The following is a 24425-nucleotide window of genomic DNA, read 5'->3' on the forward strand; positions in this document are numbered from 1 at the left end:
GAAGCAAATAAATTAAATACTTTAGGTTCCATATCATATTAATTAGTGTGATGGCCAAGGAAGAGAATTAAATAATTATAACTAATGTATGATTAATCGGTGTGGTGAAGCATGTGATATGACTAGCTACAAATCAAAATGCAATCCTGTACTTGTAAGCATTCCATCAAGAGAAAAGTTTATTAGGAAAAGGAAAAGTTACCCAAGTATGTTCATTAAAGATGCTGCATATAAACATGGTAATGATTATGAAGAGTTTATCTTGAGATCATGTAGGTGTCATTTGGAAATTGAAAAGAGAGAAAATTAATAGGGAACTTTTTATTATTATTCTTTTTACAAAGGAAACAAAAATGAAAAAAAAAACATGTAGTTATAATAAACTACGAGTTTTTTAATTAACAATTTCATCTTTTACTTTTTTTTTCTTTGGATCATTTGTCTGCATCAACTTTATCAGAAGGATAGAGCCCGTATGCAAGCTCATACAATAGAAGTCACAGTTCATTTTGGTCCTTAGGTTTATCTGTTTAGTTTTTTTTTTACTCCACAAAATGTAACTCAGTACTTCTTGGTCATGGTAAAACCCACGAAAATTTTTAAATATGCATGCTAAGGAAGGTTATCTCGTTCATTTTTGTTTATTACTTGAGTAGCATAAAAGAAGCATTTTGTGTCTATATATAAAAAAATTAGTCATTAATATAATAAGTTTTTTTGAGTAACTGTAATTGTAAGGATAATTTTTTAAGAATAGTAGAGAGAGAAAAAGTAGTTTGAGAGATGGTCCTAAAGACAAATGGTCAAAAATTGCATACAGCAAAAAGGATAATTTTTTTATATTAATAGTATAGATTAATCTAATAATTAAAATTATATGAATTAAATTGGTTTAGACTATTTTAATTAATGAGTTTGTTTTACTGTAAATCTAAACAAAATTAATTATAATGGATCAAAGTTCTCAAATATATGTTTATTTCATCTTGAACTAACCTGATAACTTGATCAATTGTTTTATAACTTTAGATAATTATATTTTAAACTTTGGTTCTGAATTTTTTTTTTTACCATGGGAATCGAACATAGTATAAAATGAGCTTTACAACATTTACACACCTTATTTAACTAATTGATTTTTTTTTTATAAAGATAGGAAAGATTACAAGGATAGTCACAATAAGAATTGAACCTAGGTCCTCATACTTCTAACTACCTCAATCTCTTCCCACCCAATCACCGGGCTAAATTTAACCAATTGATTCTTCTATTATTTTTGTTTTTTTTTTTCTTTATTCACTTTTATCTAGTTTTATTGTATGTCTTAACTTAATCATAGTAATTATATAAATTTTTTTCTATCATATTTTGAGTAGAAATTAAAAAATATATATAATATTTATGGTTTTATTGTAATCTAACAATCTGAACTAACCTAATCTTAATAGAATTGATTCAGATTAGCCAAAATAATTTCCAAAATTCTAACTAAACCGACCGAAATAAATTTGATTAATTTAGATTGATTGTATTTATCCTAAACTCAGACCATATTCCAACCGATCAATACTGCTATTAAAAGCTAACAGATAGTCCACGTAGTTGCTGGTGGGAACAAACTTACAACTAAAATCTAGCAAAATAGTTAGTGTGTGTTTCGGAAAGATCCGATAATTATATTATTTTAATAATTAATTATATAAATAATCCACCATTGTTATAATTGATTATAATTAAAATAAAATTTATTGATAATCGATTTTAAGATGTTTAGCTTCTTTCATATACAACCAAACAAACAATTAGTTTTTATGTAATAAATCAGATTAAAAAGAGAAATGAATGTGGAAAAATAATCACAAATTTCAAATTTTTAAATTTTCATTTTTCAGGAAAAAAAAAAAACTGTTCGCAAATTTAAGCTGTTGTTACAAACATACAATTTAGTTTACCATTTTTTTTTTCTCAAAAGAAAAAAAAAATTACTAAAATGTTGCATTATAAGTTTTCCAAACATGCTCTAAATACTAAATAGGGTCCTTTATTTCTACTTACTGTAGGTTTTCGATAAAATGGAGGCGATTTTAAAATGTTACCACAATATTGTCTTAGATGTATATGTATGTATATATGTTTTTAACATTACTATTATTGTTTGCTCAATAAATGCTATGCACATCCAACTAAAGAACAGAACACGTTATTTCCAGTTGGAGATTCCAACTATAAAGTTTCATACAATCAACACCCGATCAAATTTTTCTAACTCGTCTAAACCTTACACTATTTTGTTCTATATCACTAAAAAAAAAAGGGAAAATTTTCAAACATGCACATTTGAAGAGCAACAAAGTATTTCTGTCTATTTATTTTATATACCAGTTTCAAAAATAAGAGCACCATAAATGCAACTCACAGCAGCCTGATTAGATACAAGTTTTAAAGAACTTTCAATTATTTTTTAATAAAAAAAATTTTGAAAATTTTTCTAAACTTGGATCTAATCAGACTCAGATTATTATTATTTATGATGAATTGATTTTCACTTTTGTAACCATTTACAGTTGAGACTTGATCCCTGCAAAATCCTTAACTGTGTACCCCACCTTTTCAAACCTTCCTTTCTGATTGTTCTCTCTGAATTTCAGGTAATTTGAGCACACAAATGGATTGTACGTCCTCTTGTTTCCTTCTCCAACAACTTCATTTGGTGCCAGCACCACCTTCTCATCCTCAAAGCACCAAAAGAAAGCCAAGGAAAATCTATTCACAGGCTGCTTCAGAACAACTCTATGCTCAGAAGACCTTAACTTATCATTGCTCCAAGCTTGCATCATGTCCCCTATGTTCACCACTAGGGTCCCCTCAGAAGGGCTTATGTCTATCCACTTTCCTTCATGTGATCTCACTTGAAGCCCTCCTATTTCATCTTGATACAAGATTGTGATACAACTCATATCAGTGTGCATTCCAAGCCCCTCAACTTCATCCTCCAAACTTTCTGGAGCAGAATAGTTGTTTATCCTCAAGTAGCCATGACACTTGCTAAATTCAGAATCATAAAACAGCTTCTCAAAGCCATCCTCTAAGCTCATCAACACAAGCTTTAGAATTTTCTCAGATAAGTATGCCATCTTACTACAATATTCCTGGAGTGTCTCACTGTTCAAAACATAAAAAGATAAACAAGTTATGATTTGGTTAAATAAAAGTAGAAGGATAAATTAGGGTCTGTTTGGATAAATTTCTCAAAAAGTACTTCTACAAGAAAAAATAGAAAGAAAAAAAAATTAAAATAAGTTTATGCATAAGTTAAAACTAGCTTATGCACAAGATAAACATAGGATTTTGGAGAAGCTAATAGAAGAGAATTTCTACAAATTAACTTATACATAAGCTAATTTTACATTATAGAAAAGCTTATTTTATTTTTCCTTCAAATTTTTCTCTTCTATAAGTGTTTCTGAAGAATTTTATCCAAACAAATCCTTAGGCTTCCTTCATGGAATAGCAATGTGCTTATACATTACCTGAATTTGTAATTCTGTTGGTCAAAGAGGATGTCTTCAGAACTCTTGGCTGAAACATAGAAGTCTGGTCCATTAATTCTGAGGCTCTCAAAGAATGGAGAAGCAATGAAGTGAGGGGTGTAGGACTTTATAGAGGAGAAAGGACCAAGTTTAAGTTTAGCCTCAGAAGGGAGGCTGAAGAGGATTTTGGATAAATAATGCATCTGGCTGCAAAGATCTTTGGAGATTCCATGATTGATTATGTGGAAAAATCCCCAATCTTTGCAAGCTTTAGAGAGAGAGGCTAGAGAAGATGGCTGTAATGGCTGAGAAATGTCTAAAATAGGAAGCTCAACATATTCAGGCTTAGACATTATGTCTTAATTCTTAAGATGTGAAGAAGAGATATGGTATGCTGCCACCAAGGTTTTGGGATATTTAATATATATGTAGAAGTTTGGTCAGAAGCTTTAAATCAGAAGACAGGTATAAGACAGAGTATAGATAAGACAAGTCTATTATTTTTATCAATCAAGTGGAGAAGTGCCAACAAAGATATAGAGCATAAAGCTAAAGCAGAACTAACTTGTTGGTGCTTTGCGTAGAGTCATTAGGATATAAAAATAGAGTAAATAGTTCATGCTCAGATAATATAACAAGTTTTTATAATATCTTTCAATCACAAATTATAAATATGCTAAGTGTGTTGACTTTTACACTAACTATCTTAAAAGTTATATTTATCCTAATTTTCGATTAATTTACTGTATAAATTAAATCGATCTTGCATAGAAATTAAATTCTATAAAAGAGTGATTCTTGGAAATTAATGATTGGCTTAAACTGAATGATAATCTGCTAACATATGTGTCTATGACCATGACCTATTGAAAAGGCTATAAATAAAAGGCGATCTACAAAGATACCAATTCTGTCGCTAAAAGTGGATACACTTTTTCTCACCCTCTTGTGAAAGATATTACTTCACGTAGTTAGCACAAATAAAAAGATGGGTATAATTCGGATATAAAAGGGAGGGAAAAATTGCTCAAAAGAAAACAAGAATTGTGTGGCAGAAAGACTAACGCAAGATGAAGATGTTGAAGATACTTTTTTCATTATTTTTTCCCACTTCCTAATTATAATATGCCTTCAGAGTCAGCAAGACAGGCTGGTAAGGAAGCATCTCAACCACAATGAGTTTGTACATTCCGTTATGAATGGAACTCTCTTTCTTCTGTGAAAAGATTTGACTAAATACTTGGTCAAAATATGCATCTAGAATAAATGCTTAAGCAAAGAAAGCATATTTGTCAAAGTACAAACCATATAGACGCTTTTAGCGGCTCTACAATATGTCAAATTCAGATATGAATACATTAGTGTGTTCACAAGAGCTGCATGCATATGCCATGGCCTTAGGAACTATTAACAATTATGCATGGAAACATAATTCTGTACACATGATGGATGCACAGACACTAATAAAATGATGCATAAAGTTTGATGTTTTTATAGTTTTCCTAAAGAATCATCTTATAGTTTAAGTGTCTACAGATGATTTTTTTTATAATATTTGTTAAGCATGGACACTAAACAAAAAGATGCACTGTATCTACAGTTACAAACATGTCCTGGCATGTGACTCATGATAAATGTTTAACTATTATTATAAAATACACTTTATATCTAAAGGTATGGAACTAATTATGTTCATTTTCATACATTCCTACACTCATAAGTTGTGCGTCAGAGTGCTTGTGCTGATGTTTGCAGGTTCTACATTTCACTTAGGGTCGTTTTTGCTTACCAGAACCTTGTCGATTGCTAGAAACATCAAGCACATTTTGAGATACCAAATTTCTCTGCTCAAAATATACATATTTTGAGTTTTGACATGATAAAATGTAAAGCATTCATATATTTTTCTGAAGAATAATATTATAGTTTGTCTGAAATGTCAAAAGATGGATATTTTCTCAATATTTGTGCTTCCAAACCAGGCTTTTGGTTACTCAAGATTGGTGCAGAAAGACATTCTATGATTTCCAAAACCAGAAAACAATGAGACAAAGTGATTTGTAGGACTTGATATAGTATTGACTTAGGAAGAAAGATGGGTCGTTGAATGATGATGGTATTCAAACATGGTAAGATATAGAGAATCTTGGCATTAGATTGCAGTGGATTTATTATGATTACACTGTATCATTCATATCCAAAAGGGTGCTTTTGATTTGCTCTTACTATTAACGTGTTTCCTATGGATTGGATTAGACACTTTTGGATCCAATTAAATGCTTCCAGCAACCCCTCGTGGCTAAAAGTGATCCCTTGGGACAAACCCATTTAGAATTGTCTCCATTATAACAACAAAGTGGGAAATCTTTCTTGTGGAGAAAAGTATTTAATTTTAATTTGTTTAAAATTAATGTTAACTGTTAAGAATCATACACCATCAATAAAATCCTCTCTTTTTACTCTTAAAAAAATATTTTTTTGATAAAATAAACAGTTTTTTTTAATGTTTGTATATTACTTGTTTAAAAAAAAAACTATTTTTTAAGTATATCCTTCTGCTTCTTAGAGAATTGTTTATTCAAAAACACTTTTTTCAGAGTTTTTTTTTTCATTTTAAACAAACTAGCCTATTATAAGATGCTATTGCTTTTCTCAAAATGGCAAATAAAAATATTTAGTTAGTACGTTTAATGAAAAAAAAAGTTGGTAATAAGTTAACAGTATTTAGTTGCAATAATGGACTAACTTAATCTTATCGTTATCATTCGTAACACTTTTGAAGTGTGCTTTATTTAACAATTACGATGAGGTTAATCTTAGACCAACACATGTAAAAATACCCAATTGAAAAACAAAAATTAAACTCTACCATCTACAATGTTTTTTCATAGATTCAACTTTTCTAATCATACCAGAACTACAAATTCACTATCGAAGTGCTACATAAAAAAAAATGCAATTATGTTATGATGAAAAATGTAAGATAAAGTAGTAAGAATGTGTGATGTATGTCTATAAGGACTCTTTTTATTACATATAGTTACTGTTACGTCTACTAGTTGGTAAATGGTAATGAAGTATAAGATGACAAGTTCAAAAAGAAAAAAACAAATAGTAAGAACTCATGCTGGAACCCGGGTGAAAAATTTGTTCATGCATCAGGTTGACATATTGAATTAACTAATTTAACATTAGTACTAAGAGGAGTTATTACTGTTCATGTTAGTAATGGTACATTCCACAATTTATCAATACAAAAGTAAACATGATAGGTTACCACATGTAGCAGCAAGCACTACTTATTACTGGTCACCACGTACACCTGTATCAAGTAAAGCTCGACTTATATGCAGAAATTGTTCACTTTCGTTCAACTAGCATCTGATTTAAAATAGATGGAACTTTTGTGTCAGAAAAACTCGTGTAAAGAGACTGGTTCACAAAGCAAGGTAGTCAGTGTTTTAAAATCCGGACCGACCCGGCCGGTCGGACCGGTTGGACCGGGAACCGGTGGTCCAGCCGGTCCGAATCTGAAGTTGGATCGGTTATGCAGTCGACCCGTTTCAAACCGGATTGAACCGGTCAATTTTCCGGTTCAACCGGTGAACCGGTGAGTCAAACCGGTTCAACCACTTTTTTTTCTTTTTTTTTATAAATTTTTTTTAAGGGACCATAAATCACAAAAATAATAATGAAAATTGAATCTCTTAATGAAAAAGCAAGGAGTCTTATTAAATATAACAATGACTACTTGTTCTAATATATTTGTTTGCAATATATACAACTTAAATAACTTTTATAGTATATTATTAATTTTAAATTATATATTTAATAATGCAATATCTATGTAAATATTACATATATTATTTTGTGATATTAATTGCAAATATATTACATATGTACATATTATTTATATTTTTAATTTGTATTAATATACCGTTTAACATGTAATTTTTTTATGTATTTTTTTACAAAATAAAAATAAAAATAATTTTAAATAAGATAGAAAAATTGAAATTTAAAATAAGATATGAATTTATTAAAATTTATAAGTATAAAATATATTTAATATGAATATTTTTTTAATATAAATAAATAAAAATCGAGTCATGCGGTTCAACTAGTGATCCACCGGTTCAACTTTTGACCCACTGACCCAGTACCTTAACCGGTTCGATGACCGGTCCGGTTTTTAAAACTATGAAGGTAGTTTGTTCAGATGAGGTCATAAAGTTGTCTCTATTGAAGATCGAAGCCTATCTACTCATTTGTCTATCCCGTAGAAGGAGGGAAGAAAAGTTTCTAAAGGTTATACAATCTACCAAAATCATTAAATGGTGGTCCAGTAGAGCCTACTCACTACAGAGAGGTTAAATTAGAAGGTTCAAATGGTGGCTAAGCAGAACCTGCATTACATTTATGTTAGTATCACAAGTAAACATCATACCAAGTTCTTTTTTTTTTTTTTTTTTCAGAAATACTAACAACACATTCTTTAATACACTTCTTTTAACACCTTTTTTGTTATTCCTTGAAATTTATTGAAAATCATTAAAAAAAAAATTGTAAGCCACATCTCTTAATGAGTCTCACTCCTTATTTTATAGTTTCTAATAAATTTTAACCAATAGTAAAAAGTGCATTAAAAAAAGTATGAAAGAGAGTGTTTTACTAGTACTTATCTTTGCTTTTTTTTTTTGGGGGATATGGGCATCATCATCCTGAAATGAACTAAAACAGGGAATTACTATAAGATCAAAAAATTCTTACTTTTGGCCCAAAACATAGAACAATAAAAAGAAGAGAGTAAGAAAAAAGCAATTAATAAGGACCGAAGAAGAAGCAAATAGTGCTTTATTAAGCTTTGATCGAAAGAAATATTTTATGGAGAAGTCTTTTTGATCACCATATGACCTGAGTCATCTACATCAAACAGGCGTCCAACAAATTCATTCCAACTTTGTGTTCGTTTCTTTTTATGAGACAAGGAGGAACCTTGGCCACTTGATCTTCCAGAATCCTCCCCAACATCTATTTCATGAAATGTTCCATATGATGAAGGTGAATATGCTTGTGGAATATCCAAAGCAACTGCCCTCTGAAGGGCTGCATGGTACTCTTCACTGTGTTCTCGAGCTATAGATTCATGCCTCTCCATCTTCTGCTCTGCTGGAAATTCCATATGCTCATCTTTGTCTCGCATTAACTGATGCAACCAAATATAATGGTTTAAAATTTAAATGACAGACATTACTGTGTCAACCTAGATACATGAGTATGCACAGGAGTACACATAAAATACCATACATCAAGGCTTAGCCCATGTTTGGTAGGGATTAATTCTGGGCAAATATTCGATTGTTTTTCAAAAATTCTATCCGAAAGCTGACAAAAATAAGCAATTATTTCTCTAAAATAAGAGTGAACTAAATATACACTTGGTGTACAAAGAATTCAATTTACAAAAAGAATTTAATGAACTGCAGAATGCAGTCACCAGTATCTATAGAAACACACCCCATACTAACAAAAGAGATGGTGCTTACTTAAAGGTTGGGGAAGAACAAGATGGGATACTTCAAGAATGACATCACTGAAACATATACGATGTGATTTTCTAAAATTTCTTAATCAACGGATACATGTCATAATATTAGAATGCATATGGTATCATAAAAATCTAAATAGTAAATGTGACTCAGTCCTAAGCAGCATCAAAATATCTCTATAAATTAAGGTAAAAAACTTCAAATATAACTAGCAAATTTTCTTCCATTGTATGGATACTTTTCAATTTAAGCAAAAATTATAAATAAAATCACATTAAAGAGATAGAATTAAATATTTTCATTATTAATAACTAGAACTCAATTTTATTAAATAGGATTAAATTAAAAAGATAAAACTTTTAAAATTGAGGAATAAATTACAGAAATAAAGTATTTGAATAAAGATATTGCATCTTTGTTGATACAACATATCAAAAATTAAAATTTAAAAATCAAATTAAAACTAAAATTTACTAAGATAATAATAATAATATAAAATTTAATTTATATAAAACATGAAAGATATCTTCAATTTGATATAGAATATCAAGAATCAAAATTTAAAATTTAAATTGGAAATCAAACTCAAGCTCAAATTAAGCAATATTGTTTGCAAGGAATAAAAAATAAAAGGCTAAGTTGCACTGTTGATCTCCTATAATATCAAATACGCAATTTTGGTCTTCTAATTTTTAATTCCACAATTTTAGCCCATCAATTTTATAAAATCCACAATTTTGGTTCCCTTCCAAAAGTTCATCCATTGATCATTAAAATTGTAACATTGGTTATGTCTAACATTTGGTAGATGACAATAATTAATATTTAATAATATTTAGATTAAATTGAATTTTTAGTTCTTATTTTATTTTATTTTCAACTCATTTTATCACTTTTATGAGATTAAAATGAGAACTAATAATGAAATTTAGCCTAAATATTATTTGTCATGTTAGATCATGGCTAATGTTACAATTTTAATGATCAACAGATAAATATTCAACGAAGAAACCAAAATGGCAGATTTTATAAAGTTAAGGGACTAAAATTGCAAATTTGATATTATAAGAGTATCAAAAGTGTAATTTAGTCAAAAAATAAAAATAAAAAAAATAGGACTTTTAACTTTGCCTATGGCCTCACAATTGACCCCATGTAAAGGAGGAAGGTGCGCTAGGTCCTCGAAAGCTTATGTGAAACTTATTGAAACCCCAACAATGAATCACTCATGATAGATTGTGTGTTGACGTTAGGTCACTACCTAAAAGTAACATGCTACATGGCTTGAATATAATGTTAAATGAGGTAAAGTTGTTGCATCGGAGCAAATGTAGTATTAAATGAGGAAGCATTCTCACATTTATGGACAAATGTGGGCAAATAAGCAAGTCTAGGAATGTTGGTACATTGACAAGTCTTTGGAGGTGGTGGACACCATGATTCGGTGAAGGATTAACATCATGTTTCTTCAAGAAACTAAATGGATTGGAGAAAAAACTAAGGAGCTAAACATTACAGAATTTAAACTTTGGTATGTAGGGAAAGTTCGAGAAAAGAACAAAGCGAATATTATTGTGTAGAGAATGGAAGCAGGGTGAATGTAAAAGGGATTGGGGATAGCATTTTATCTTTAAAATTAATTGTTGCACGGAAGACTGTCAGTATCATCAATGTTTATGCACCACAATAAGGATCAGAAGCACTTATGGAAGAAAAGTCCCACATCTATGATCAATCACTGCATACAAAGCCAGGGTTCGGAATTGAATTAAAGTACTAGTTGCTAAGAACCATATATTTTATATATACTGCTTTGGTAGACAGCCCTGCTAATACTGAAAAAAATGCTTATTGCTTACATTGAGAGCCCATTCGGATTCTCTCTCTATCCAAATGATGGCATGGTCAGAAGTTGCATTGCAAGAAAGAACTAAATGCTCAAACCTCCCATCAACAGGTACTGCTGTCCGAACAACAGGTGGAAATCTTCCTATCCTGCAACCAGAAGAGACTATAATCCAAGTTATAGCTGCATAAAGATAATATTATGCTCATCTAATTTGATAACTCGATAATTTTAAGCATACATAAATGTGAAAAAAGGGAAAAAAAAGTTCAACATAAATACACGATTCAAACCATAAGTTGTAGTTAGGATGACTTAAATGTAGTTCTCAATAATTCATATTCCAGAAATGTGTGAGACATTAAAGGTGTCGAGGGGTACACATTGTATTGTCAGGGCATTTAGAACATTCTATTGAAAAATCATCTCTTACAAGCATTTACTGCAAAACAACAAAAAATTGTATTTCTGCAGAATGCTGTAAATACCATGTAAATATACATTTATATTATGTATTATTATCTGGGAATGAGAAAAAATTCTGGGAAAATGTATGGTCAAAGATGGTTTAATCCATAAAGTCCAGCTCCACACAATCAGAGGAAAACACCAGCACACATGTATTACTTCCCATCGAATTAACTAGCTTCTTCACATATGAGCTGGCCTTGTGTTGGAGCAGGTCCTTACAAACTGTTCCAGCTTGGCACTTGCAGGTAGTTGAAATCATAAATTCATAATATTATAATACCAAGTTGCACAAAATGACAAAAATACAGGGTTTATAGGTGACCAAAATAAAAACAAGGTAAATTTGCCTGTAGCTTTGTTACTGTGTAAACCTTCCAGGTAAAATCATATGTTGAGTGCTTACTGAATGCCTCCTGAATAGAATTCAAAGGTTATAATCAACTCCATATGACCACTTTCTTTATTGTCCTCATAATTAGTTCACTGTTTATTATGTTGGATCATGATCGAAATGAAGAGTATGTGATACATGTTTGTTAAATGCATAATTTTGCTTTACATAGTGACTACAATAAGGACTGCCCGAAATCTACTTTTAATTAGAGGGAGTTTAATAAGACGTCATAACTATGAGCTAAATATATATTCAGTGAAATTTTATTGAGAGAGCATCATACTTTACCTAAAGGGCTTTCGCTCCACAATGTGATAGAGACGACCAGGTGCATACAGACGCCTTGGATCTCTAAGCTTCTTCTCCTCCAGTGTGCAAGTATCCTTTAAGCACATTAGACACAATAGACAGGGCCAACTGCCAAGAAAGGACAGCAACCACTGTAGCTCATTTTAATGGCAAGTACTGAATTGCACTAATCCAATTCATGTGCATGAAAATTTGAAAAACTTATATTGCTTTAGCCAGTATTATGAATTCATATATTGTGCTTTACACAACAAGTCTCAAAAGCTCTTAATAAATACATTACAGGAGCAGAGAATTCACTGAGAAAATAAATATCCTAACTGGTTGCAATCATGAACAAACAAACTGATTTTTCTGCAAGAGAAGTGTTCAGCTGATGATCAATAGGTAACTAAAAAATACTCAACAAGTAAAAATGTTGAAAAAGCAGTTAGTTACTGGTAGAGGTTGAGACATGTTAAGGACTAACTTCTAAAGAGCTTAAAGCTGCTAGATTTAAGCACAAGAATGATCTCTATCTCTAAGACTCTAACATGCCCCCTTATACGCACAAGCCCTTTCAACTTGAAGCACAGGCACAGACAAAGCATAGGCCCATTATATCTTCTGAAATTCAATTTGATTATGCATTGTTCACTTTGACACCATCTCAACTTTTCTCATGAGTTTAAGCTGTTAGGTGTAGCAGGCCTGGTTTTGCATCTGTGATTTGAATGAATAGGTTTAACTTTTAATTATTCTACAACAATGGAAGAACATGTGAATCTCTTCACACTGTTAGCCCTACTGGCTTTGTAAAATTAGTCTTTGATGTTAAACATCAGGACAGTCAAAATACCCTGATGTGAAGGGAGGCAAATTTCGTTACCATAAAAGTGACTTGAAGACATCTTCTAGTGCGGCAGTTGTTCGAGGCAAAAAATCATCCTGGTTTGCCAGAGTAAAGTATATAGAGGATTAAATTAGTACAAAACTAACAAAATTGATAAATAAAAAATAATAATAGAACAAGTATCCAAGTTTTAAGAATAATTTTTATATTAATTCCCTGGAGCACACATTCATCTTGTTGAAATTTCTCAGTATTTCTTTCATCAAACATTCATCACATTCTGGTATTTTCTGGATGCACATTTTCTTTTTCTTTTCTCGTAAACAAATACGGTGTAACACATTGTATCAGTCTTCCTTCTCAAACCTTTCAACAGTCTCAATTTTATTGCATTGATCATTCAGAATCAGCATATCACATTGACAGAGTATATTCATCCTAACAATTGATACAAGTTCATCAATTGCCCAGGATGTATTTATGGAAATACACCTTCTAAATGTGAAATGAATTCTCAACACCAATTCAAGACATGACATTTGCTAGACATAGAAATATGGATGTAATGTAAAATACATCAAAACTTAAAACCAGCAATATGAGTAGACCTTCATGTTTTTACATCACCAAAAGAAGCATTTTCGCCTCACTCTATTACAGTTGTCAAATCACTTTTTTTTTCTTCTAGCGGATCCTCCCTTTTATATTACAGACAAATAAGAATCCAGAGGTTTCAGAATTCAGAACCTAAATGAAATCATTGATCAACCGAAGATTTTTTGCATATCTTGATAAACTGTGACGAACAATTTTATCCTTTTAAACATGACTATGACAAGTAAACCAGTCAAATTAAAGCATAGTACAAAGTCCATGGAAAAAGAAGATTATCCAACCTGGAGTACAACAGCATTGATCACATCTGCATATCTTACAGCCAAGTTGAGAGACATGCACCGGGGAGAAGCTATTGCAAAGCATCTTATCTTGTTTCTCTGTATCCCTAATTTGTCTCGATTATGAACCGCTAACATTGTCAACAATGCAACCACCCCAGCCCCTAGAGAATGCCCAGCAAATATTAGCATATAAGTTGGATTTTCAGCTACTAGCTCCCTGAGAATCTCATATTCTGCATCAAAAACCCAGCCTGCCGCCTTCAATAACCCGTTATGAACATATCCACCATGAAATTCTGCCTGTCCCAGCTTGTTATCAAGCAAAACTATATAATCACTTTCCTTTGCTAAATTGAGTCCACTAACAGCCAGTATGATCTCTGCATGATCATGATCAAGGTATATCATGTAGGGAGTAACACGACCTTGGTTATCGCCATAGTCCTTACGCAAGATAACCCAGTCAGGATTAATGCCATAACCTCCTTGGGGAGCCCATTGAGGGTTACGAATATCCTCCTCGTAGACGGCTAAGATTAGCCGACAAATTCGAGGCACAGGCTCAAATTCTTGAGCAGTAGCCAGGCCCCAATTTTCACTCTCATAGCCTGCAGTGTACAGACATTTTTTCCAAACCCAACGAGCACAGGCCAGACAATAAACACACTCAAGTATAGGAAGCCCGCAGATAAATGACATCAATGCCTATGTTCTAAGCATCTTCACAGATCTTACATATCAAAATTATAGTTCATAAAAAATTCGAAAAAACAAAAAAGCTAAAACCTATGCCACTAGGGTTTGATCAAGTAGTAATCAATAGACACAACTCTATGTATCATTCTTAAAATTTACACTGAAGGTATAAGAGAGACTATTACTAATTTACTACAACTCCATACATGAACAAAGATGGAATTTACATACAAATCTAAGGAAGTGAAGCCACGTGTAAATAAACTCAAAATGAAAACTTTGTGTTGAATTAGAGACTCTGAATTGTGTTCGAATATGCCCAGTTTGTGAGAGTTAGGAAAATCCGAAAAATTCAGCTTACCCCAATTGTAAACTGAAATTTATTTCCTTGAAAGGAAAATAAAGCATTGGATGGATTTGGTTGTGAAGGGAATTGAATGACTGAGATGAGATTGGAGAAAGGGAAGAAAGAAAAATGAGCGAAAGGAAAAGGAAAGAAAGAAAGAATTTAGGTGAGACTGAGAGTGAGACAAACATACCTGCCAGTCAAACAAACACACAGGTTCCTTAAGGCTGATGGGTTGGTTTTAAGAATCTACTCACCGCAATAATTTTATTCCTCCGAATTTTTTACGTAAATATTATTTTTTTTTAAAAAAATTACAACATTAACAACTGTGCAGGATTATTTACCAAGATAAAATTATTTACTGTTCAAGCTCAGAATTCGATTCCCGGAGAACCGAATTCTGAGCATTAAAATGTAATTTTTTTTGTTTTTTCAACTCAGAATTCAGTTCCCCGGGAACCGAATTCTGAGTTGGTTTTATATTTATTTTTTTTCGTGTTTGTGGGGAAATGTGGGCAGATCATGGAAGCGAACGGCCCGTTCCGAAAGCGGAACGGGCCGTTCTGCGTAAAGCAACAGAGTGACATTTCTGAAAGTGAAACGGGCCAAGAACGGGCCGTTCCAGCGTTAACAATTAACGTTGAAATAGACCCATGAAACGGCCCTTTTTAACGAAATTTTTTAGTCATTTTTTTTAATCTGGAACGGGCCGTTCTTGTTTTAGAACAGCCCGTTCCAAAATACAAATTTACACATTTTTTTACTCCGGGAACGGCCCGTTCCAGGAGCTGTTTTAACTAATGGGTTTGTGCTTTGGAACGGGCCGTTCTGGTTTTGGAACGGCCCGTTCTGGGTAAACAGTAAAAACGCAAGTTTTTCTATAAATAGGCCCTCTCCCCTTCATTTTTTTTATGCGATTTCAGCTGAGTTTGTCTCCTTTACTCCTTTCCTGTACTGCTTCTGATTCACCTTGATAGTAAGAAATTTTTTTTTTTGGTTCAATTTTCATTAACCAAATATCAAAAATATTGTTGTGGAAGCAAAATGAGCATAGGTCTGCTTTCATTGGTAGAACGGTAAGTTTAGCACTTTCGTTATTTACTTTAAATTTCAATGAACTTGTAACAAATTAATACTGATTTTGGTAATTATTGCAGGAGACTGAGAATATTATTTGTTCTTACTGTCATTCAATGTCAGAACCTCACCCTCTAATTGTTCCTATACTAGAGGAAGTTGGTTTTTCTGGGGTTGCAAAGCTCAGACATCTGAAAGTGGATCACGCATTAATCACAGCTTTGGTTGAAAGATGGAGACCTGAGACTCATACATTCCATTTTCCAACTGGAGAGTGCACCATAACACTGGAGGATGTTGCACTTCAACTTGGCTTAAGAGTTGATGGTTTACCAGTCATTGGCCCAACATTATATGACTGGGAGGAAATGTGCTCCACCTATCTCGGAATCATGCCAGTTAAAGGTGAGTTACTAATTGGCTTTATGATTAAATTAAAATGGTTAAGAGAAAATATGTTAGAATTATCAGAGGAGCCATCTCAAGAACAACTTGATGCACATTGTAGATCATATATATTAGATTTAATAGGAGGTGTTTTGATGCCTGACAAAACAGGCAATAAGGTACATCTTATGTATTTATCTTTATTAATAAATTTTAGAAGAACAAGACGATATAGTTGGGGGTCGGCTTGTTTAGCTATGTTATATAGGGAAATGTGTAGAGCTACAAATGTTAGTAGCAAAACAATGGGTGGTTGTGCATGTTTGTTACAGTCTTGGGCATGGCATCGCATGGCATATATTGCGCCTATTTCCAGGTTACCAGCAACATTCCCTCTAGTCTGTAAATGGAGCGGGGGCAGAATTTTAAACTTTCAAAATGTACCTCATAATGATGTTGTTGGATATAGATCAAGGTTTGAACAGTGAATGGTTCTAACTTGGTAAATAAACCTGCACAGTTGTTAATTGGGTAATTTTTTTTTAAAAAAAATAATATATAGGTAAAAAATTCTTATTCCTCCCATGTACCAATCCATATATTAAACACGAAATTTGATAATGTTTTTAGAATTTTTTCTAATTTTTTTGGCATAATTATTTTAAAATATATTATTAATAATTAAAAACAAATTTTTTATTACAATAAAAATTATTTATCATAAATTTAAAATATAATTTATATTTTAAAAATATTTATATATACTAATTTTAAATATATATATATATAATATTTAATATTTATTTTTATATAATTTATTATAAATTTTAATTATATTATATATAATAAACATGTTTGTAGACTACACAAGTTAAAATAATAGTATTATATGTTAAACAAGAGTGATTTTAAAACAAAATCTTTAATAATAAAAAGTTATAATTTTTTAAAAAAATTAATTTAATTTTTATTTATTACAATTAAATACTAATATATTAAAATAAATTATTAATAAATAAAAATAATGTTTTATTGTAATATAAATATTTAAAATTAGTTATTTATATAAATTTTAAATATGATTTATCATTTAAATTTAACAGTTATTTATATATGATTTATTATAAATTTTAATTATATAATAAACATTTTTATGCTGAACTAAAATACTAATAATAAATAAATAATTTAATACATTATTTGTTAATTGAATTTTTTAAGAATTTTAAATAGATTTTAAATTACGAAAAATTGTAGATAGATCCTATATGTTTTTCATATATTTGTAATTTAGTGTTTAGGTTTAGAGATTAATTTATAATTTTTGAAATTTCACATAATATTATTTATATTTCATTTTTAAGATAATTTTAGAGTATTATAATTATTATTTTATTTGTATCATATTTTAATCTTTCCTTGTTAAAATATTTTATTATTCCAAAACTCTTATGAAATGGTGCCCGGAGGATACACTTGCCTCCAAGTGGGGGTGAAAAAAATTAATTGATATTCCAAAATGGTTTTTACTTTGTAAAATATCAGGAATATATAATATTAAATTTTACTATTTTCATAATATTATTCTTAAATTATCCTTGTCATAAATGTTTAAAATATTATGAATTAAATTAAAGATGTTTTAAAGATGATATTATTAAATTAAATAGAAATAGAAATAGTTAAATTTTATTTATATTTAAGAAAAAAATATTTTTTATTGTTTATAATATAAGATAGAGGGAGTATGTCGATATCTAGTGAATGGTTAAATAGTCGTAACAGAATAAAATTATTTGTGATTTAAATTTTTATTCTTTGATGAGTCTTTGATGGTAGTTCTATTCAGGAATTATGATCTCTCCCATTTTTTTTAATGTATCAAATTTACTATAAAAATATTATTTTTTGGTCTCTTAAAATTTATTAAAAATATTATAAATTAATAGATAAGAATTATCATATTAGTTTATAATTAAAAAAATAAAGTATATATAATTAATATATAAGGTAATAAAAAATATAAATATTAATAAATAATTTATGGTGTTGAATTAGTTACATTTAAGTGTTAAAAAATATTAATCTCCTTTTAAGTCAAATTTATAGTTTTTCTTGCATATCATTAGACTCATAATCTTGTATATGGGAGGTATATATATATATATATATATATATATATATATATATATATATATATATATATATATATATATATATATATATATATATATATATATATATATATAGAGAGAGAGAGAGAGAGAGAGAGAGAGAGAGAGAAAAAGGGTTCAAACGACATCTTTGTAATTTTTACTAAGTGTTACACCGCTCAATAATTTTATATTAAATGTAAATTTTGAAAATTCAACTGTTAGATTAAAAGTTTATATCTCTTAAATCATATATATCAAATTTTATATTAATCTAAGATAATTTGATACTTCATTCTCATAAAACAAAATTGACATAATATATACATTTCAAAATATATTAAAATATGAACACTTTGATTACTCTCAAGTTATTGTTCAATTTTAACAAAATTTGATATACACATATAAAGTGATATGAGCTTTTAATCTAACGGTTGGATTTACAAAATTCACATTTAATATAAAGTTATTGAATGATATAACACTTAGTAAAAGTTACACCGATGTCGTTTGAACCTCCTTTTATATATATATATATATATATAAAGAGAGAGAGAATTACTGAGTAATGTAATACTTAATAAAATTACACTAATATAATTATATCCCTCATATATATATATATAGTGATGAAAAATAAAATTTCACATTAAAGTGTCAAGAACATTGCTACAGCCTCCAAAACATAAGACCAAACTTTCGTACGAAATATTAAAAATTTATTACTTTTTAATAAATTTATTATAAAATAATAATAATTATTTTATAATAAATTTATTAAAAAAATAATATTTTTTTAATATTTTGGACAAAATTTCAACCTCCTTTTTAGAGGATACAGCATTTTCCAACTGTCAAATATGAGTTCGTGTTCTATTACAATTTAATAATAATCGGATTATCAAGTCCGGTCTTTTTTTTCTTCTTACAACGGAGAGAATAAGATCAAAATTTAGAATTTGTACAAACTATGTTAACAGCATATTAGATAGATTTAAGTTAGGTCAAATTATATTCATTAAAAAAAAGTAAGGTCAAATTTAAGAATGACAAACTTGATATCCAACTTAAAAGTAAACTAATCAGATTTAATATTTTAATTAAAAAAATACAAAAAAAAAAAAAACAAATTGCCTGAACCAAACCCATTTATTTTGTATTAAATATTGAACCGACCTACAACTCCTAATACTTTAGAACCTCAATAAAATTCATCTATGAAACCATGGATAAAGGAAAGGCAAGCCACGTGAAGGAACTAATATCTCATCCAAATCTTTTTTCATTATTAATTTTTTGACGGACTATACTCGAAACATATGGTTGAAAAAAAATTATTCTGATTGACATGAAAAAGATTGGAAAAGATATTGGATTTCTCGCACAAGAACAGATTATGCTGTACGGCTTCGGCGCTTAACACATTTTTTTTAACATGTGATTCAATTTCATTTTTCCCTTTGGTGCACTTTTTGAAATAAATACATTGGTTTTTCCAGAGCTAAATTATTATTTTTGTCTCCTATTTTATTTTTTTGTTTTTAAATATTTATTTTGTTCCTTTGGTTTTAAAATTTAAATCAATTTCATTTTTATGAAATAATAATTTTTTTTAATCTATTTTGAGATGTAATTTAAAAAACTTATTTGATTTAAAACATAAATTTTGTCTGGTCTAGTTCTGTACCTTCTAAAGAATTAGGTTTTGCTTGGAAAGCCTTGCTGAATAGGATACCAAGTAAATGTAACTTAATTAAGCGGAAGGTTCTTAATATTTCTGCTAGTGGATGTGCTTGGTGTGGTGAAGATTTGGAGAATACCTCTCACCTATTATTCGGATGTTATTATGTCTATTCTGTATGGTTATCTATTTTTGTTTGGTTTGGTGTTTCAACAGTTTTACACAACTTCTGTCATGAAAATTTTGCTCATTTTATTGAATTTCCTAGATGCAGTGATAGAGATAGGATGAGGTGGTCTGTGATTTGGTTAGCCACAATTTGGTCTTTGTGGCTTGCTAGAAATGATGTCATTTTTAAAGACAAGGTGGTGGCAATTAAGGATTTAGTGGAATTAATCAAACTACGTAGCTGGAACTGGATTAAGACCAAAGATAAAGTCATTTTTTTACTCATTTTCAGCGTGATTTTCTTCTCCTGGTGTTTGCCTTAACTTCTGGAATAATGATTCTTTCTGATTCTGTACACATCAAGGTGTTAGTTTTGTATCTGGTTTTCTGATTACTGAATTTGTTTGATTATTAGATGACATTTTATGGTCCTAGTTTTGTAATGGTGGTAGACATTACATTCAGGTGATTACCTTTTGTATGGATTAGGTTGGATTTTGTTTAGGTGACTTTGTATTTTGTAATGGGTTGGGATACTCCTTATACTCCCATTAATTTATTTTGCTTATAAAATTTTTTTTGTCTTATTAAAGATATATTGTGAGACAGAAGTCATAAATAAAACGAAAATCTCGTAAAAATGAGTCTAATAAATAATTAAAAATAAAAATAAATCAAATATCTATTTCCTTGTTTGTGAAATTTCTTTTTCATATAATTTTCATTATATTTATGATTGTTTATTATTTGAATATTAATTGAGTTATATAGTTTTAATATATGTGAATTTAATGAGACATAATCCATGTCTCAAATAAAAAAAAAAGAATCAAAATTAAAAATAATGACTATTTTAAAAGTATTAAATTGAAATAAAATTAAAATAAATCTTAAAAATAAAAAGTCAAAAGTATAATTTAATTTTATTTATTATCTAAAAAATTTCAATTGTATGCATGTACTGTTCTTCGTAGGAAAAAAAACATTTAACCCTACTCAATTCACTCTATTTAAAAGATTGTTTTTTTTAAGTTAAGAGGTAGATACTGAAAATCAAATCAAATATAATGTCTATTTCCTAATTTCCAATAATATAGGAACATCTATATATGTCATTTGATATTATACCGGTCATTCATATAAAAATAATTAATTTATCACGCAGCAATAAAAGTAATTAGTTTTAATTAATAATGTTATAAATTTAAATCTTATTTTAAAAATATTTTTTTGAATTAAATGGTTTAAGTAAAAATTACATTTAATGAAGTTACACATAAATAAAAAAATTCCACCGATGATGATTAATTGTGTGGCGATACGTTCTTTTGATGTACACATTGTATTAGTTGTTTTGTCATTAACTTTCAAACACTTTCTCTCCTATATTTTTCTTATTCATTTTTTATTTTTTTCTCTACTTCTTTGTAAATTTATTTTTCAAACACCTTTTTTGTTATGAGTAAAATGATAGATAGAGATGACAATTTCATTATTAGTGAACAAAAAATCATGACATGTTGAAGATCGTCAAAATAAACACTATTATTCACTTAATGGTTAACTGAAGCTTAACAGTGTCTAGTTTGTAACACTATACATTTTATTAATTATAGTTACTTCTTTTGATGTTTATTTGTTGTGGTGATTTTGTTGTTTATTGTTAAAAAACTCTGAGAATTAAGGAATTCTCGTGAGTTTTAAGCATTTAGGAAACTTTTATGGACAGAAGTTTAGTTTGACCCAGAAGAAAAAATATATAAGATTTTTTAAAAGCTGAACTTATGAAGTTTAATCTTAAAAAAATCTTAAAGAAATAGTCTAAAGAGAAGAGCTCTAGAACCAAAAGTGACCTTACTTCCTTATGATTCCACGACAGATCTTTGGTTCCTTCCCCAAAACTCTTATGAGTTGTAGAGAGGTGATCTAGATCAATTGAGCTGAGGATGAGACTGTAAAAATGTTAGTGCAAAGTTGCTTAAAGCTCATTCCTTTTCTTTTTCTTCTTCTTTCTCGTTTCACTTTGACTTTGAGGTATGGAAAGTTAGAATTGAATCTTTGTTAATTGTTGATATTGTGTGTTGTTGGATTGCATTTAAATTTATGGCTATGTTGATGAATTTGGAGTATAATTCATATTTTGATGAGTTTTGGGTGTGTGAAGCATGTTGAGGTGATTTGGATGATTAGAGTCATTTGGTAGTTGCAAGTTGTTATTATGATGAGAAATGAACTGTACATGATCCATACTTATGAATTTTTGTGTCGTATGCTTGGATTTTTTGGGTTTCAGGTGGTTTTGTACAAATTCGTGAATTTGCCAAGTGTAGAATTCACCATTGCGTTGAGTGCGCCTATGTGGCATCAAGTGTGACTCAAATTAGGAGTCCTTTGTCTCACTCTCACTGGGTGTAGGATTAGTGACATCAAGCGTGAGGAGAGAGAAAAGTCTCTAACTCAGCCATGCGAGGTGTAGGTTGAATGGCATGGACATGAAGAGAGAAAAGTGTCTCTGCCTGAAATGGGGTTGGACGTGGGTTTAGCCATGCTAGTGTCTTAGGGTTTTTTTGACATCATCCCACATCGAACATGGATTGAATAGCATCACATGTGGGCGAGACAAAAAAAAATTGTCTGTCTTAATGACGTCAAGCACATGGTGAATGGTGTTGAGCGTGAGTTACTTTATGAAAACTTGTTGTTCGATTGAAAAGATGGTGAACATGTACAGGTTAGTTAAATCTATTACATGTTGTATGTTAACATATGTTGTTAGTTATTTATACATTGACATGAGATAATGTATATAGATAATTAATGATTGAAATGTTGAGGTGATGATGTTGAGAATACTTAGACTTTAGGGCATTAGGAAGTGTTGTGTTGCGTGACTTAGACTATAAGAGAGAGTATTTTTGAAAGTTGGATATTGTATTGTGGGGATATTGGTGTGGTGTTTTATGAGCCTAGTTGTTAAAAATCCTTCTTGAGTAGTTGACTCTTAAAGTGGATAGTTGAGTATCTTGTAGAACCTTAATTGATGTGGTATGTGGGTCGGATTGAAATATCCATATTGACTATAAGTGATTACAATATAGGGATTAGGTCAAATTATATTTATTACAATTTACAAGTGACCATTGATTCGTATGTGGGCAAGGTTTAGGCATGCTTGTATTAATTGACCAACAAGTAAGATACAAGATTGAGGGATTAGTTCCTAGCTAAGTACGGGAAGGATGTAATATTTGAAAGGTAGTCGGTGGGCTAATCCAATAGGAGAGTTAATGTTGTGATAGACTCATACACAAGTTGTTCTGTCTTGCCAAGAATACTACACTTCCTAATTTAAGTGATTAAATTCGAGAAATCATGTTGTTGTGGATTTTTATCCAGATTGATTATTGATCTAGCAAGTGTAAACAGATCGTATTGATTCGGTAAGGTCAAATCATTTAGACTGTTTACCTTTTATTGTAAGTGATTTCCATAAGTAAATGTGTAATGATTCATTGATTGAGGTGTTATACATATGATGTGTTATTTTTTATGTTATTCATATGTTATGTAAAATTGTATGTTGAATGGTGTGGTTGTGGTGTAAGTTGAAATGATTAAACTACTTATTTTCAAAGTTGTTTGATGCCATGTTGAGTTATTGTTGATATATTATTACGTCGTAAGTCATGGTTTGATTTACATGTTGATGTTAGTAGTATAGTTATCTTTACTTCTATATTTGTTATATTTTTATTCTTTTCAATACTATATTTATTAATAGTATAAATACATAATTTAAATCTATAATTTATAATTTTTATAATATAAGAAGATTACATCACGTTTTTAAGTCTGAACTTTCCAAGTATGATTTTACTTTCAAGTCTTATAAATATAAAAAGATATGATTGAAAAGAGAATCCTCCGAAGATGGTAAAACTATAAAATAGAGGATTAGTTAGCCGAGAAAGGTCCACGTGATTAAATTAATAATTGTAGGCTAATGCATTATACATATTGGATTTTGGTTTCGTCGAGAAAAGGACAAATAAACTTTACATTTTGGTTGGGGTAAGATCTG

General features: G+C 29.8%; 3 protein-coding genes and 1 long non-coding RNA gene across 4 annotated transcripts; 2 read left to right on the forward strand and 2 right to left on the reverse strand.

Annotated features, from left to right (window-relative positions):
* Positions 1-2501: 2501 nt before the first annotated feature.
* Positions 2502-6978, reverse strand: LOC109800560 (gibberellin 20-oxidase-like protein). Its single transcript, XM_020361343.3, has 2 exons — positions 3531-6978; positions 2502-3162 (listed from the first exon to the last, which is right to left on the reverse strand). The coding sequence occupies exons 1-2, from the start codon at positions 3881-3883 to the stop codon at positions 2559-2561; spliced, it is 957 nt and encodes a 318-aa protein (XP_020216932.2). The 5' UTR covers positions 3884-6978; the 3' UTR covers positions 2502-2558.
* LOC145955445 (uncharacterized) lies at positions 6843-8001 on the forward strand. Its single transcript, XR_014432075.1, has 2 exons — positions 6843-6979; positions 7737-8001. It is a non-coding gene; the product is annotated as an uncharacterized LOC145955445 (long non-coding RNA).
* A 368-nt stretch (positions 8002-8369) lies between these two features.
* Positions 8370-15096, reverse strand: LOC109796404 (uncharacterized). The gene is made up of 5 exons (XM_020356081.3): positions 13828-15096; positions 12968-13026; positions 12079-12207; positions 10939-11074; positions 8370-8736 (listed from the first exon to the last, which is right to left on the reverse strand). The coding sequence occupies exons 1-5, from the start codon at positions 14527-14529 to the stop codon at positions 8413-8415; spliced, it is 1350 nt and encodes a 449-aa protein (XP_020211670.1). The 5' UTR covers positions 14530-15096; the 3' UTR covers positions 8370-8412.
* An 823-nt stretch (positions 15097-15919) lies between these two features.
* On the forward strand, positions 15920-20813 carry LOC145955965 (protein MAINTENANCE OF MERISTEMS-like). Its single transcript, XM_083071515.1, has 5 exons — positions 15920-15943; positions 16033-16518; positions 16672-16814; positions 20445-20613; positions 20760-20813. Exons 1-5 carry the CDS (start codon positions 15920-15922, stop codon positions 20811-20813), a joined length of 876 nt encoding a protein of 291 aa, XP_082927641.1.
* The last annotated feature ends 3612 nt before the right edge of the window (positions 20814-24425 follow it).

The sequence above is a fragment of the Cajanus cajan genome, chromosome 3, assembly GCF_000230855.2.
Source record: "Cajanus cajan strain Asha chromosome 3, NIPB_CcT2T_4, whole genome shotgun sequence".
NCBI classification, from domain to species: Eukaryota; Viridiplantae; Streptophyta; class Magnoliopsida; order Fabales; family Fabaceae; genus Cajanus; species Cajanus cajan.